Genomic DNA, 15,126 nt, shown 5'->3' on the forward strand with positions numbered 1-15,126 from the left:
GTTCAGAATATCAGTATGAGAAAAACGACACCCTCTGTCCTTAGACCCTCACATCGTACAAGGAAAAACTTCCAGAGAAAACTCCAGTTTATGGGGAAAAAATGGGAGAAACCTCAGGGAGAGCAACAGAGGAGGGATCCCTCTCCCAGGACGGACAGACGTGCAATAGATGCCGTGTGTAAATCGAAGAGATAATACGTTTTACAGCATATAGACCGAATGTTAGGAAATGCATGTGTCTGTAAGAAGAAGATGAATCCACGAGGATGTCAGCTGAACAGAGACCTGATTCGCTATGTTTTGTACACCTCAAATTATCAAGCTAATTTCCCTTGTAAATAAAGGGACTGATAAGGTATTCCAAAAATGCTAGCATTTTGTATAAAACTATTGCAGAAAAAAATGTAAACGTATAATTTCCTAGCATGTGTGATTCCAATTACTGAAATATTGGCATCAACCAAATGTACGGATCTATCACAGAGTTTGATAACTTGTTAATGAAAATGGCACATGACTGCCAGTTGTTTGTTCTTCTATCTGCTGATGTCTCGATGCAGACTGTGATGTGTGGGCAAGGCTGGTTTTGGACACATTTAATTGAGGAAGTGAGATAATCTAACGAAACATGATTATGAGAAATGTTGGGTACTTTTTAAACTTGGGCTTTCTAAAAAAAGAATGGAACAATTTGAGGATTTCTCACTGTTGGCTCTTTTCCCCCCCTTCAGGACCAGGCTGCTAAAGGGGAAAGGATCAATAAGGAAACCGGAGAGCTGAGTGCTTCAGGGGAGTTATCGGTCTCTGTGGAGGTGAAGGTGGAGAAAGTGGAGGGCTCTTGTAAGAATCCCCAACTCGCACAAGTGCTCAGAGAACAACTGCAAGAGCTGGGAATTCACACGAGCCCTGACCAGAGAACTGACCATGTTCCTTTAGAGCAGAGAGAGGAACATTTAGTCAATGTCCTGCCTCTCTACATACAGGTAAGCTTCACTTGGACAATAATGTGTGACCAATTAATCTCACATTTTCATTCATGCATCATTTTCAAAGTTATGCAGATTCACTCTTTATTGTCCTCTATAGAGGGAATTTTACATCACAGTCTGTTCAAATAAATAACATTCAAAACAAGGCCCCATGCCCCATCTTTGATTGTTAACAAATGGAAAAAATAATTAATGCATCTGCCTCATGATTTGTATTTGCTGAAAATTACAATTTGTTCTTCTTTGGCGCCTGATATACCCTTCCACGTGTCGTTAAAATCTGGCCATACAAACAGACAAACAAACCAATAACATACCATCGTTGGTAAAAGTTGAAACAAAACAAATCTATTATAGTCTGTCCATGCTAATCAAAGAAAGTTATGGCTGATTCCAATAGAGTTATATTTATATATTTGGATAGCAATGCACTCGCATATGCTGTTCATCAAGTGATTTATGCTTTTTTCTAATGTTAATTAAGTTACATTTGTTTCTATTGTGAAACTCTTGAAACAAATAAATAGAGGCTATTTTGAAATGGGGGAATCATTAATTGATTTTAGCAGGAGGGTAACAATTGTTTGAATGAGAACCCAACCCTGGAAAGGATAACTGGGGGCCTCTGGATATCGTTTGAAAAAGTGCTCCAGACTGCTTGAATGAAACGGCATGAGACGGCAGTCAGCTGTTTGGCCCTGAGCTGAATCATCTGAATAGCATCATAGTTATGAAGAAACCTTTTTACCCAGACACACACTCGGTGTAAATTTCACCCCTGATCCGTGTGTGTGTAACCCCATTGATTGAGCTCATAGCTGCAGACGTAATCACTCTTTTGGATTGATTGTAGATCTGTGTGTGTGTGTGTTGATTACACTTAACTGTATAAGCCTCATGACTAAAGATTTGACCTGAACATAGGGCCTCATTTAAGAACAGCAAACTCAGTTAAATGAGATTTCCTCTTAATGAACTAAAAGAGCAGAAAATACCTACTAGCTTCTATTATTTATAGTGAAGTGCATTACCCAACGCAACCGATAGTCAACTATAATATGGAAACATGTAATTTTATACAAATAATTCTTATTACAGACAGATTTAGATACCATTGTTTTTGCGCTCCTGACTCCTGTACTGTATGATGGACTCTCCCCTCTCTGATCCCAGGTCTGTGAGGATGGAGGCAGACTTGAAGGTTTGAACTTAAAGGGGCTTGCAGCTCTTACTGCTGATACCGTCATCTATAACATCCACACCCGACTGGCAGAGAGACATGCAGGTAACAAAAACTGCTTATATTGCAGCAAACACTACACTATTTTTTTCCTCCTTCAGGGACTTTCTACCTTGTGCCTACTTCTGCATTTTCAGTGTTTTTCGGGTACTTTTCCAGTAGTTTTTTTGATAGTGTAAAATGTTTGGATTCCTTCTCTGATGTTACTTTTATCTACTGATGTTCTGACCGTTTTCTGTCGCTATTTGTTTAGATTGTATTCTCTCTGCGTCTTAAGCTCTGTCCTTCTTTCGCTGGTTTTACATGCAATTCATTGGAGGTATGAAGCAGGCGCCTTTTACATTTTTAGGGAAGTGGATGCTCTTGGTCTTGGTTTTTGATGTAGCTCAGGTATAGGTTCTAGTTTAATGTTGTGCTAACATGTTGCATGTAGTAGCTATTTACCAACAAAAGTGTGATTTCTCTACCCAATGCAAGCCTCAGTAAATCTTTTTCTGTGACCCTGTCATACTAAAATAAATTGCCTAAAAATAGAAAAGTCATGCAAATGTTCTCTGAAAATAGAAATGAAACCTTGTGAGACCACAATCCGCCCCAATTCTTTGACATATGCATTTTGCTTTCTATTTAGACGCCAGTTCACATGACTGTAATGTGAGTTAAGATTTTATGGTCAGTATTTGTTATCATGGGGCGGTAGTTTTACCGATAATCCAGCCAGTATTTCTCTCTTGTTGCCTTTGTTCATGGCCCTTAGTGTAAGTGTAATTGTTAGCACATTTGAATCCTGTTGAGTTTTCTGTGTTCAGAGGGGGCTCGCTGCGAGGTGGTGCGGTTCTTCCAGAGGTATGATACTAAGGAGACAAACTGTGAGAAGCGAGACAATCAAGGATGGCTGCTGTTGAAGTCTCTGCTGCTGCTGACAGCTGACAGCTCAGTGAGTCAAAAGGCTGTTGTTGAAGGCTTTTTACATTTGATGACAGTCACTGAAACATGGCAACATACAGTATGTCATCGTGACATTGTTCAAAATTCAACATTCATTTATTGATATTTACCACCATATCTATCTAATTAAAATTATTATATTTAATAACAGTTACGTTTCTTTTAGAATTTTCATCATTAAAGTATAATGTTTTTTTGTTCAGATATTGGACTGATTAGTGTGTGTGTTTGCAGGATATATTGTCCTGTATAAACCCAGGGCTTCCCGCTGCTCTGGTGAAATGTTTGTACCTACTAGTGTGCCTACCTGCTCAAAAGGAGAACTCGGCCTCAGAAGAAACCTTTCAGGAGCTGCTCACAAAGGTCAGGCCCAAAATGCGTCTTTGTTTTCTCTTCGTATTCCCCCTTCTCAACCTGCAAGCTTTACTTGCCTATTCTTTTTCATTGGATTTCCATCTTACTCTACACTTCTTGCCCCTGCTCTTTTCCAGGTTCTCATTCAGCTGTGTGGGCAGCCAGTCAATGTGGAGAGTCTGGTGGAAACTCAGGAACTTCAGTGTCTTATCATCGGCCTCACTTCACTATGGGACCAGACGAGCGTCACCTGGAGACATCAGGCCTCCCGCGTCCTCAAAGCAGTGTCTGCTGTAGCAACAACCAACACTGTCCCGAACTTGCAAGGTGAGGGAACACAAAACTTTTCTGTTTATCATTTAAATGTTTTCTGGTTATAAAAGACTATATTCCATCAGTTCCACTGAACACATACGTTTATACATTTCTCGGAAAACTCCACAGAAATTGAATAATAAGATCTTGGGGAAGTCATTTGTGCAGGCGGACTGATATATTTAGGAATGGGTTGATTATACAGAGACACATGACCACACATCCTAGCAGAGAGACGTAGTGAAAGTATGTTTCACATGATGCCTCCATCAGCAGATAATTCACTTAAATGTTCCGCTGCACACAAGTTTACTCTGGCACTCCACCATGACTTATTCTTACATAACTCTATAGCTTTATGCTATAAAGTTCATTTATAACAGTTGGTTTAACTTGGGTGCAATAAGGCCATGAGTAAAATATTTTACTTGACCATGTACTGTGTTACTGTAAAGTCTTAAGAGAACTGTGCTTAAAGCATTTCTTGTTTGTGATGATGAATGTGTGAGGACACTATTGTTCTACATCTCTATCAAGTCACTTACCAAGAGCTCTGTCTTTTTACTCCTTAGAAAAGAACTGTGTGCGTATCTGCATCCAGAACCTGCTGCTCATCAGTGCCGACGTCTCGGGGCCGCTGCTAGCCGAGGTGGCCGTGGCTGTGTTCAGCTTTATAACAGACACATACCCTCTCAATCCAGCCCTCTTTGTGGAGTTTGACACCATGAACGGCTACAAGGCCCTCGAAAACATCCTACAACGGTGAGATAAAGAGACATAAACAAACGAAGAATGAAACGATTGCAATGTGACTTGAATAATGTGTTTACTTGGTTAATAAAGAGAAAAATCATCAAAAAGCTCTTTGTTCTCGGAGTGTTTTTAGGGCAAGAGTAAATACTTAGAAGTGAAGGAGAATTTCATGGTGTAAATATAGAGCCCTTCAAAGGGCGCAATTCTTCAAATGAAGGTAATTCCTCTGCTCTTGGAGTCAGTACATTGAGACCAGTATTTTTCTCTGCTATTCATTTATTTGTTTTTTTAGTATTTAAAAAAAAAACGTTTTAAAGACAATGCACGTTAATTCATTGTATCAGTTTCAAAAGATTGAAATGGCAGATTAAACATGCTGGAGTAATACAGCCTTAAAAGTATTTAACATCTGTAAACCCAAGGCTGGGAACAAAAAGCAGAACAATTACAAGTGACAATATAAACAAGCACATTTACAATACACAAGTCAAACAAATACAAATGACAAAGTTCAGATTTTCCTCTAGATGTATATTTGGTATTGGACTTTGTATCATATTCTCTAAATGCACCTCTAACTTTTGTTTGTCTTTCATCTCACCACCTTAAGCTGTGAGGAAGGAGTGTCTGTGGATCAGTTCCAGCCTGTGGAGGAGTTGCTGGCTCTCATTGCCTCTCTCACCCTGCTTGGTAAAACTGAGCTGAAAGTGGCTCTTTGTGTCACCAACCCACAACCTCCCGCCTTCAAGTTTGACCCGCCACTTACCAAAGGTAGGTTTAGTCTTCACTGTAACTTCTGTATTCTCTGGCCACACCACCCTAATTATCTTGAAACGTTGATTGCACCATGAGGATGCACTCTGAACCCCTCAAAATTCACACTCCCAGGCATCTAATTATCATCACAGGCATGACTCAGCAAATGTAGGCTTAGGGAAGAGAGTGAACCCCCCAAATGACCACAAAGGTCATCCCTCTTTTGTGCTTTTGCCCTAATATAACACACCCAAACTGCTCCACCCCACTTCGCTGATTTCCCACCCACCCTGACTCGCGGTTCCCCCCTGCTCCCCCTCTGCAGAGCTCAACACCCCTCAGGTTAACAGGAAGCTGAGGGGATTATGTCTGGGATGATGAAGTGGAGGCTTCCCCTCTAACTTTGTTAGGATGCTCCACATCCATTCACCACTGGCCTACAGCAACCAGCCATCTATCATAGAAGCACACACACCTCCATCAAACACTCATAAATAGAGTGTCCATAATCAACACACACACACACCCATCCAATTAAACACACAAACACACACAACACCCATTCATCACATCAAGGAGTAGATCTCTTTCCAGCAGAGGGACCAGGGACTGTTTTGTGCTGATCTTATTTGGTTCTGATGCAATTTAGATTAAGTGTGGAAATGAATTCTATTACTAACCAGGTATATCTTTTTAAGCATGTTTTGGCTCCAAAATCTAAGACCATGTCTTAATATTTTGACAATTGAGAAAACAAACTCTATCAAGGCAGATTATACTACTTTTATTTTGCCTTCATGCATGTTGTGTTGTTTGTTTACAATATATCTATGTATGGATAACTCAATTGGCTTATGAGATTCAGCATGTGCTCTTTGTTAAAGGATGTTTGTTATTTATTGGTTTTCATTTTTCTATGGAATTGTCCTTGCCAGAGCTAAATCTGATAAATTGGGCATAAACTTTAAAACATATTTTGACTTAATTGACCTCTGGTTGATATTGTTTTTACAGTTCAAGAATACATTGTATCCATACTCAAACGTTAGATGAGCCAAGATGCAGACCATATTATATTCAGTATGACCTTTTTTAAATGGCTGACACAACCCTTCACAAGAACATTTTACTGACACTGTTATTATTCTTTATCTTCTAATGTACCCTTCTGCAGGTTCATCAGTAAAAAACCTGCCCGCCTTCAACCTGCTGCAGGCCTCATTGCTGCGATCCCAGGACTCGCTGCTGTGCTGCCAGCTCCTTCGTACCCTGCAGACGATATGGGAGAGGGACCCAGCTAATTTCTTCCTCTTAGAGTGGACTGTCCAGTCGATGGCCCAGCTGGCTGCCTGTGTGTGGTGTAAACCTGTAGCAGTCCAGAAAATGTTCTTCTCAATGCTAGAGATGGTATGACTTAGTTGACAACAAAGTACCTATGCATACTTTTAGTTTGATACAACATGCATTTGAAGTTATATTAAATGCTTTCCTACAGGTGATATTTAAGTTGAACTACATCCCCCACGAGACCTTGCGTGCACTGCTGGGTGTGCTGAAGAAGAGCTGGACTGGGACGCTGGCAGGAGGAGTTACAGGGATTGATTTTGGAGTGGTGGCTCTCAAGTGTTTCCACAGGTGAGCAATGATAGTTGGTACACCTAAAATAAGTTTCCCTACCAATTGATCTGGTTTCAGTTAGAATGTTATGTTTTTTAGATAAACACACTCATAAGCTATTATTTCAAAGGTAGTTCACCCTTAAGTAAAATACAGTTTCCCTTTAACCTGTAGTGATGTCTTTGATATTGGGGTGAACTGTCCCTTTAAATTGAAGAATAACCAAATTATAGCCTGTAACACTTTATAATAACCATCAATTCTAAATGGCAAATTGATAGTTTGTTAAACTTTAGTTATTGGTAGTGTAATACTAAATGTTATCATGTGTCCTCGGCCCTGCAGGATGACAGTGCACAGCGGTATGCTAGTTGAGGTTCTGAGTGACTGGGGCCTGCTGGAGCTGCTGCTCAGCGAAATTCGTAGGAGAGCGAAAATCCTCAGGAAGGCTGGAGTTGTCTCTTCTCCTCAAATAAGTATGAACCAACATAATTGTTTCCTCTACTTCTGATGTAATCATGCTTGTACAAACATAGAGCGATCGTTTGCCACAAGAACACGCCATTAAAGCAAATTTGTGTTTGAGCAACACAGCCAGCCAGTGATTACATACTATTGATGTGGACCGTTGTCCTTAGGCCAGCAGGTGTGGATCAGCAGTCACATTTGTTATCTTGTGTGTTTAGATCCCCAGCAGCTGCCAAGTGTGGAGGACAGTGAGAGACTGCTCACTACCTGTATGCTTCAACTTGTGTCAACCCTCACGTTACGCTCCATCAAAAACACAGGTATTCACATTTTGTCATGTCTGTTCTTTTATTTAACACTAGAACCGCCAGAGGTCGCTGTATACCTAAAACCGCCAACGGGTAAAATGTACCCGCTATTGATTTGCAAGGTACAATGTTCTTTTATTTATCATACAGAACAGTGAGTTTTGATCGCACAGGGATGAAACCTATACCAATAGAATCTGTGGACTCTCAGCTTTTCATATGATATAGTTTGTGCAGATAGCATGAAGTATAAAATATCGCTAAGAGTGCTGATTTAAACACTTGGTGTTAGACTTGTGTTTTGTTTAGGTACAAATCTCTCTATCTCTCTCTCTCTCTATCTCTCTATAACTATCTATCGATCTATCCGTAATGTTCTGTTCTATGTTCATATAATTGTCTACATAAACAGACGACCCGGACTACTTCTCTCATTCCGAGTGTCCATCTTTATTCAACTTGCACGTAACCTGCACACATGCATTACGTCCTCAACGTGAGCTCAGTCATCCAAGATCTTGTATTCTCCAAGATGTTACACTATCTATAACTATCTATCTGTCTATATCTCTCTCTATCCATCTATCAATATATATATATATCTATCTATCTATCTATCTATCTCTCTCAATCTATCTCTCTATCTATAAGGAACCGCAGTAGACAAAAGGCGTTGCTATAGCAACACGTCATGTTTACGCTGCATTTTCTATGAGGTAAATATTACCCGCTGGCGGATATGGGTATAAATGGCATTTTTTTTGCCGATTTTTTCAATCTGACTTCCTATTGACAATTGTTAACAACAGAGGGTGCTACATAACACACATTCAGGAAAAGTCACGGACTGGGAGACTTTAATATGTTATTGAAAAAAAGTTACATACAATCAAAAAACAGCTGCGGGTAAAATGTACCCGTTGGCGGTTCTAGTGTTAATACCTTTCTATTTCACCATCTGCATAATTGTGTGTTTATTTTATTAATGTTATGTTTATGTTTATTAATGGATTGAAACTGCTGTTGTATACTTATTTTTGTTTGTGTATTCCAGTTTCAGTGCGAGACCTTGGTATGGTTCCCTACATAAAGATCTTCTTGGATGAGGATCAGTATCGAGGTCCCACTCTGAACATTTTGGAGCAGCTAGCTGAAATAAACCCTGAGGAGTTTATGAGTACAGCCATAGGAGCCCTCTGCTCCTCGACGCAGCAGGAACTTGGTTTGAAGCGGGACCTGTTGAAGGTACTTACCTTCTACATGCACCCACAGTCACAGACACAGCACACACACTCAGATGTGCAGTGATCTCAGCTGAACTGTAGACGTAGTCTCCACTCTACATCAAATCATAACAAATTGTAATGCACTTAAAACATAATCAGCTAGTGAATTTATTTTCTTAGCATGTGGGACCCCGATTACATTATAGACAAATGCAGATTGATTTGCTAAAACAGGTTTAGCTGTTAACTCTGGTCCGATTTGATTAGGCCAGCAGCCTTGTGCTGTGGCACTCTGAAGATTACCACCTCTATCAGATCAGTGAGTGGGACAGAGATCTAATTAGGCCTAACCAAGTTACACATACACTGTATGTGTCCGATTTTATAGATGGCAGTAAGAAGAGCACTTACTTGCAGATATTGTGTGTATCAAAGTGTGTGAATGTGTATGCTTTTGATTGTTTGTGAATGCATGCAGGAGCTTGTCATTGCGTGTGTGAGGAATGTGTGTGTGTGTGTGTGTGTGTGTGTGTGTGTGTGTGTGTGTGTGTGTGTGTGTTCTTGGTACTAACATGGTTAAAGTAGGTGGCAATCAGATTGGGTGCGACCTGGGTTGGCAAGTGTTAAGAGCCATTGTGATTACTCCAGTTTCAGTTAATCACATTTCCCTCTGCGTTCTGCCTCACACATTACCTACCTGATGGATTAGGTCTCTAAATTGAATAAAGCTAATGTAATTTCGTTCACCTCTAAAAACTAGTTACCAGAAATGATTTATGATATATCTATACGTTTCATCTATTTTTCACGACATTGTTTTTAATTGACCAGCGAGGTACGTTTAAATGCTGAGACTTCTAGCTGTCTGTCATCAAAATAATTTCTCTCTAAATTAAGCATTTTATGTTTTCGTTATTTTGCCCAAGATAATTGTGATTCAAGATATCAATTCAATATTATCCCGATAATCATTAAATTATGCTTAAAGATCCTACTATTCCACTAAAACAATCACTTTACCTGTAATGTCATTATGAAATAAATATGTTTATTGCATCACCAATATAGGAAAAACTCCAGCACTATGAATCATAAGGCCCTCCACAGTAAATTAGTGATATAAAGAAATCAAATCAGGTTCTATTTTTCCCAATAGCAAGCCAGACAGCTTCATCAAGACACTCACCTGAGTCATACCAATAATTCAAATTCACCAAGATCAACTTATTGAGTGTTTTCCATCACTTCTGTATTTCAGTCGGTGCTGAAGGTGTTGGAGAGCCCTAACAGCTGGGATGCCTTCAGGAGAGCAGGAGGCTTCACTGGACTGCTGTCTCTGGTGATTGACATGGAAGGAGCTCTGTCCGATCCTCCCCAGGGAGCAGTGTGGAAATCCCTGGGACACAAACTGCTACTGGACCTCCTTCTCCTCACTCTCCACATTCTGGCCCTGGCAGTGCATCTGCACACAGTAAACGCACAACATTTTGAGACTGGTGGCTTTTATGAAAGGCTGTCTGAGGCTCTACTCCAGCTAGGCTGTTTCCACACAGAAGGCCCTGAGAAAGAGAAGTTTGATGGAGAGGAGGGCTCCTTCCTCAAGACGGCAGAGGACGAACAGTCCTCTGGTAAGAGCTTTCACCAGTTTGTTGGGTTAGCAAAGGCCCCTGTGGCTCCCTCATCTGCCTCCACAACACAGCAGCCTAATCTTCCTGTCACTCTGCGGACATGTTTGAGGCTGCTGTCCTATCTTGACCAGTTTGCAACAGGGACTTACTCTCCTCTGGAGTTACACTTGGAACTAGAGCCAGATGAAGGGTGTGAAGGAGTGTATTCAGGGTCCCCTCCTGTCCACTTGGGATCAGGCCTGCAGTCTGTGGAGGACACACAGGGAATATCCAGGAACACAGCACCCAGTATTTCCACAGTCAGCACAGAGTCGCGGTACAGGTGGATATTTCTTTTTTTTTGTTTAAGTCCTTGGAAGCCATTTCCTATAAGATGAATTTCCTCTACATTCATATCAACATTTTTGTGAGATTTAATATCAGGAGTATCAACCCATATGTGTCTTTTCTTTTTGCTTGGCTTACAGTAGGTTCACCTGTGATCATATTATTCTTCATCCAGGAGCAATCCGAGTTATTATGACTCTCCTTCCATCAGTGTTTGCACTGGAGGACCCCCAGGTACCTTTCCATATTGTATATGTTAGTCTCTAATGTTGCATATCATTAAATACACAATAGGGCCCAGGAATAAGCCAACATTATTTCCATTTTCCTCAGCTCTCAATGGAGGTACAGTTCTCACTGGCAAACCACATCCAGGCCATGGTTAAATCTGAGCCGAACCGTCAGATAGTGTGCGAGGGGGGGCTGGTCTCCACACTCCTGACTCACTGTCGAAGCATGTTGATGGCTCCCAACCACCCGTTGCATCTACCCATTACTCGCATCTTGGAGAAGCTCTCTTCCCAGGCCATCACTCATGTAGACTTCAGGTAAAACATACTCAGACTCTGAAGTTCTCACTTAATGCACTGAAGAGAAGGAGACTTTTAATTGATTGGGTTTGTCTAATAACTATTTGGAGTATTTGTGCTACAATATTCCAAATCATATGTGTGTTTCCTACTTTTTTTTCCTCAGAAAGTTCCTGTGTTTAGGGAACCCACTCATGTGTTTGGCAGACAAAACGGCCATGCAACTGCCACTTGCAAAAGCTCCCGTTTCAAATGGTAAATACTTGTTTATTTTAAATAACATATGGTGGCTTGATCCTTCTGTTGTATGATTAAATCATTTTGAAGTTACATATGGGGTCTAAAGCACAGACATGAAGCAGGTAACACACTGAATGTTGGTTATGTTGCCTAAAGGTCACACCACAGAGAGAGATGCCTCATCGGGATCTCCAGTAAAGACACTAAAGCGGACCTTCAGCTTGTTACAGTCTTCAGCTATTAGATCTCCAATCCCCGTCCACCAGATCATCAGTCTGGTGTCCATGACGTCACCACGCACCTTCAGGCCCCACCGGGTCTCCACCTCACCCGCCTTTGTAGAGTTTGACATGAGTGAGAGTGGATATGGGTGAGTCCTTGTTTAATGGGTACCTTTGGAGTCCTGAAGTAATAAATACACTAGAAGGAACTGCTTTAGTGTTAATCCTTTCATTTTCAAAGAAATCATATAATGCTCCTTTTTGGCTTGTGAGTTAATTTCTCTGTAATGTTAAAAACATGTTAGAAAGTATTACGTTTTGACTAATTTCCGTTTTTACTTATTTCTTACCCTGTGTGTGGGCTTTGCAGCTGCCTTTTCCTGCCCTCTCTGTCCACAGTGAAAGGAGTGACTTCTGATTCAATCACAACAGGAGGAATTGGAAAAGGTAAATAATGAATCTAAATGTTTAATACTTACATATTCATAAATTACTCTGATTAAAATTCCTAATAATTGCTTTCTCATATTTTAGACTGCCGGGGTTTTCCCCCTACAGCTGGTCTCTCATTTTCCTGCTGGTTCCAGATCAACCGCTTTAGTTCAGCCTGCGATTCCCACCCGATCCGTCTATTGACGGTGGTCCGCCACATGTCCCGGACTGAACAACAGTACATCTGCCTGTCCATCTCCTTCTCAGCCTTTGACGGCTGTCTGGTCATCTCTACTGAGGAGGAAGCATTTACATACCTGGGTAAGAGAGCCATAAAAGTGTCGTCAATATTTGAACTTTGAAAAACATTCTTTGATGAACAAAATAGTTTGAAAATAGTTGGATAATTTGTTGAGCTTTCTAGTTATTTTTCCGCCCTTCAACCAACTCCAAGCGTCAGTTAATCCTTCTGCACGATAGTTACATCATGCGTTTAGACTGCAGAAATCGACCAAATGTCATGTTTGATACAGATATGATGGAGCCAGAAGTTTGCACTCCCACTTCTCTGCCTACATCACTGAGGTTCCGCTGCTCCAGCCTGCTTGTCCCGGGTCAGTGGCACCACCTGGCTGTTGTCATGGCCAAAGACGTGAAGAAGAGCTGTGTGGCTACAGCATACTTCAACGGCAAGGCAGTAGGGACAGGAAAGGTAGGGCAGGAGGAGAGAAAGGATGATGATTGATGGTATCTGATGATTTAACTGATTTTAAGTGTTCAGTGCCAAATATTTAATATGCATTATTTTCTCAGATGAGGTATATTCAGCCGTTCCCTGGTCAGTACGTCTCCATGGACCCCGCAGCTGTGATTGATGTGTTCGGACTGATAGGGACGCCGGCGCTCTGGAAGGAACACGCTGCCCTGGTGTGGCGAGTGGGTCCCTGCTACCTGTTTGAAGAAGCTCTGAGCCCTGAGGCTGTGGGTGCCATGTACACTCAAGGCACCGCCTACCAGGGGAACTTCCAGGCTCTGCGCAGCACAGGTGAGCCATAAGATATTGTGCAAGAATTACTCAGGATATCTACAGTATGACTTGTTTACTAACAGTAAATCAACATCTTTACTTATTAGTGTTTAAATCATCCTGATTTCTGACAGGTACTTCTGCCAATGTGTTTGGTTTGTGCCTTGATTGGAGCTGTGTGCATTGTTGCTTATTTTTTGTTGAGGCCTGTAATGCCTGCAAGTCAACTAAGGTCGTTTTTAAATGTGGTTTATAGATACATTTGACTTAGACAAGTTTGTTTCTAGATGCTAATGTAGTTTTCAGGGTTCAACACTTTGGTTCTCTTTTTTTTGTTTCATAAATGTCTTGGCATGCAGTAAATCAAGTTGTCATAGTGCTCATAGCATGCATGCATGAATTATTTTCTCTGCAGACTAGTTGATTTGTTGTGACCTAACTTTACATGCGTTATATAAGGATAATGTTGACAACAAAGTGTTATTACTACACCAATTACATGCTTTTTATACAATTTAACACTAGTTTCTCTCACTTTATAGTGCTGATTATGGTTACACTATATATTTGCCTTTCATTAAGAATTTCTACTCATTCATGCTTGTCTCACCTCTCTATTTGTTTCCAGGCTCTGATCCAGATGCTGAGTCTCTCCGGCTGGTTCCTGAGGAGAGGATCTCATTTGGCATCAACCCAGCAATTTCTAAGCTGACAACTGTGGTGCAGATCAGAGAGGATTACAACGAGGTGGACTGCAGGCTGATTGCTAAAGAGGTGAGAAGAGTTCATATTAAAACTGTTCTTTTTGTTTTGCCGTTGAAACAGAGAAGCAACCATGGTGTGTAATTACAGATGGGCATAACTTCTCGGGATCAGTGCACCCCGGTGTTCCTATCTCAAAATATCAGCCAGCATCTGAGTGGTACGGCTCGCACCATAGGAGCAGCCCTGGTTGGACATTTTGGTAAATAAATCGTCATTCTAAAATGTATTTGCAATGATTCTTGCTGCACATACATTATGCATTATGCTATTATACATTATACCATTATGGTCCTCTTCCCTCCAGGTGTCCGTACGTTCACCCCCAGCAGTGCATCCAATGGTTTGCTGTACGTCGGCGGGCCTGCAGTTGTTCTCAGTCTGGTTGCAATGGCGCCAGATGATAGCTCTCTGTATGCAGCTGTCAAAGTTCTTCTGTCTGTGCTGGAGACCAACTCTGCAATGCAGCAGGAAATGAACCGCATCAATGGATACGAGGTCTGTCAGAACTTGTACAATCGCATGTTGGGTATCCAAATCTGTAGCTTACTCAGACTGATCTGTCTTTTATGTTTACTTTTTTGTCTTTGTAGCTGCTAGCTTTCCTGCTGAAGATGAAGCGCAGTCTGGTCAGCCACAGAACCTTTCAGTTGGTTCTGTATCTCTCCAGGTCGGTGGAGCTGATCTCTGGTTCGGGTTGCCTAGAAAACACACCTGCTTTCCAGGCTCTGCTGTGTGACCTGGAAGTAAGCCTCTACATTATACCATAAAAATGATGTGGAAGTAGTGAATGGATGATGTTTTTATGCCCAATCAGTATATATTTGAAGCGTTTTAAAGTGCATTTCTAAGCTACTTGTACAATTATGTTTTCTCTCTCATTATGCTATGTTTTCAGGTGTGGCAGAACACTTCAGATAATCTGGACCTTTCAGTTCTCAACCACTTTGCTGAAATCCTGAAATCGTCGAGGTAATTTCCACAG

The 15,126-nt window shown here is 41.1% G+C and overlaps 1 protein-coding gene across 6 annotated transcripts in view; it reads left to right on the forward strand.

Moving 5' to 3' along the window:
• Positions 1–15,126, forward strand: part of wdfy4 (WDFY family member 4) — a 42,176-nt gene that overhangs the window by 2,322 nt on the left and 24,728 nt on the right. For 5 of the 6 annotated variants that reach the window (XM_034201752.1, XM_034201750.1, XM_034201751.1 and 2 more), the window contains 26 exons: positions 732–983; positions 2,163–2,274; positions 3,039–3,166; positions 3,412–3,540; positions 3,669–3,858; positions 4,419–4,608; positions 5,210–5,370; positions 6,530–6,762; positions 6,851–6,990; positions 7,318–7,448; positions 7,659–7,760; positions 8,803–8,993; positions 10,233–10,924; positions 11,070–11,163; positions 11,263–11,477; positions 11,626–11,714; positions 11,856–12,069; positions 12,291–12,367; positions 12,455–12,673; positions 12,886–13,064; positions 13,166–13,397; positions 14,008–14,153; positions 14,232–14,343; positions 14,449–14,639; positions 14,735–14,887; positions 15,040–15,113. In XM_034201752.1, coding sequence (XP_034057643.1) covers positions 732–983; positions 2,163–2,274; positions 3,039–3,166; positions 3,412–3,540; positions 3,669–3,858; positions 4,419–4,608; positions 5,210–5,370; positions 6,530–6,762; positions 6,851–6,990; positions 7,318–7,448; positions 7,659–7,760; positions 8,803–8,993; positions 10,233–10,924; positions 11,070–11,163; positions 11,263–11,477; positions 11,626–11,714; positions 11,856–12,069; positions 12,291–12,367; positions 12,455–12,673; positions 12,886–13,064; positions 13,166–13,397; positions 14,008–14,153; positions 14,232–14,343; positions 14,449–14,639; positions 14,735–14,887; positions 15,040–15,113 — 4,646 coding nt within the window. The remainder of the gene's footprint in view (positions 1–731; positions 984–2,162; positions 2,275–3,038; positions 3,167–3,411; positions 3,541–3,668; positions 3,859–4,418; positions 4,609–5,209; positions 5,371–6,529; positions 6,763–6,850; positions 6,991–7,317; positions 7,449–7,658; positions 7,761–8,802; positions 8,994–10,232; positions 10,925–11,069; positions 11,164–11,262; positions 11,478–11,625; positions 11,715–11,855; positions 12,070–12,290; positions 12,368–12,454; positions 12,674–12,885; positions 13,065–13,165; positions 13,398–14,007; positions 14,154–14,231; positions 14,344–14,448; positions 14,640–14,734; positions 14,888–15,039; positions 15,114–15,126) is intronic. The other variant, XM_034201755.1, reaches the window with a different exon arrangement.

Source organism: Gymnodraco acuticeps, unplaced genomic scaffold, assembly GCF_902827175.1.
Source record: "Gymnodraco acuticeps unplaced genomic scaffold, fGymAcu1.1, whole genome shotgun sequence".
NCBI classification, from domain to species: Eukaryota; Metazoa; Chordata; class Actinopteri; order Perciformes; family Bathydraconidae; genus Gymnodraco; species Gymnodraco acuticeps.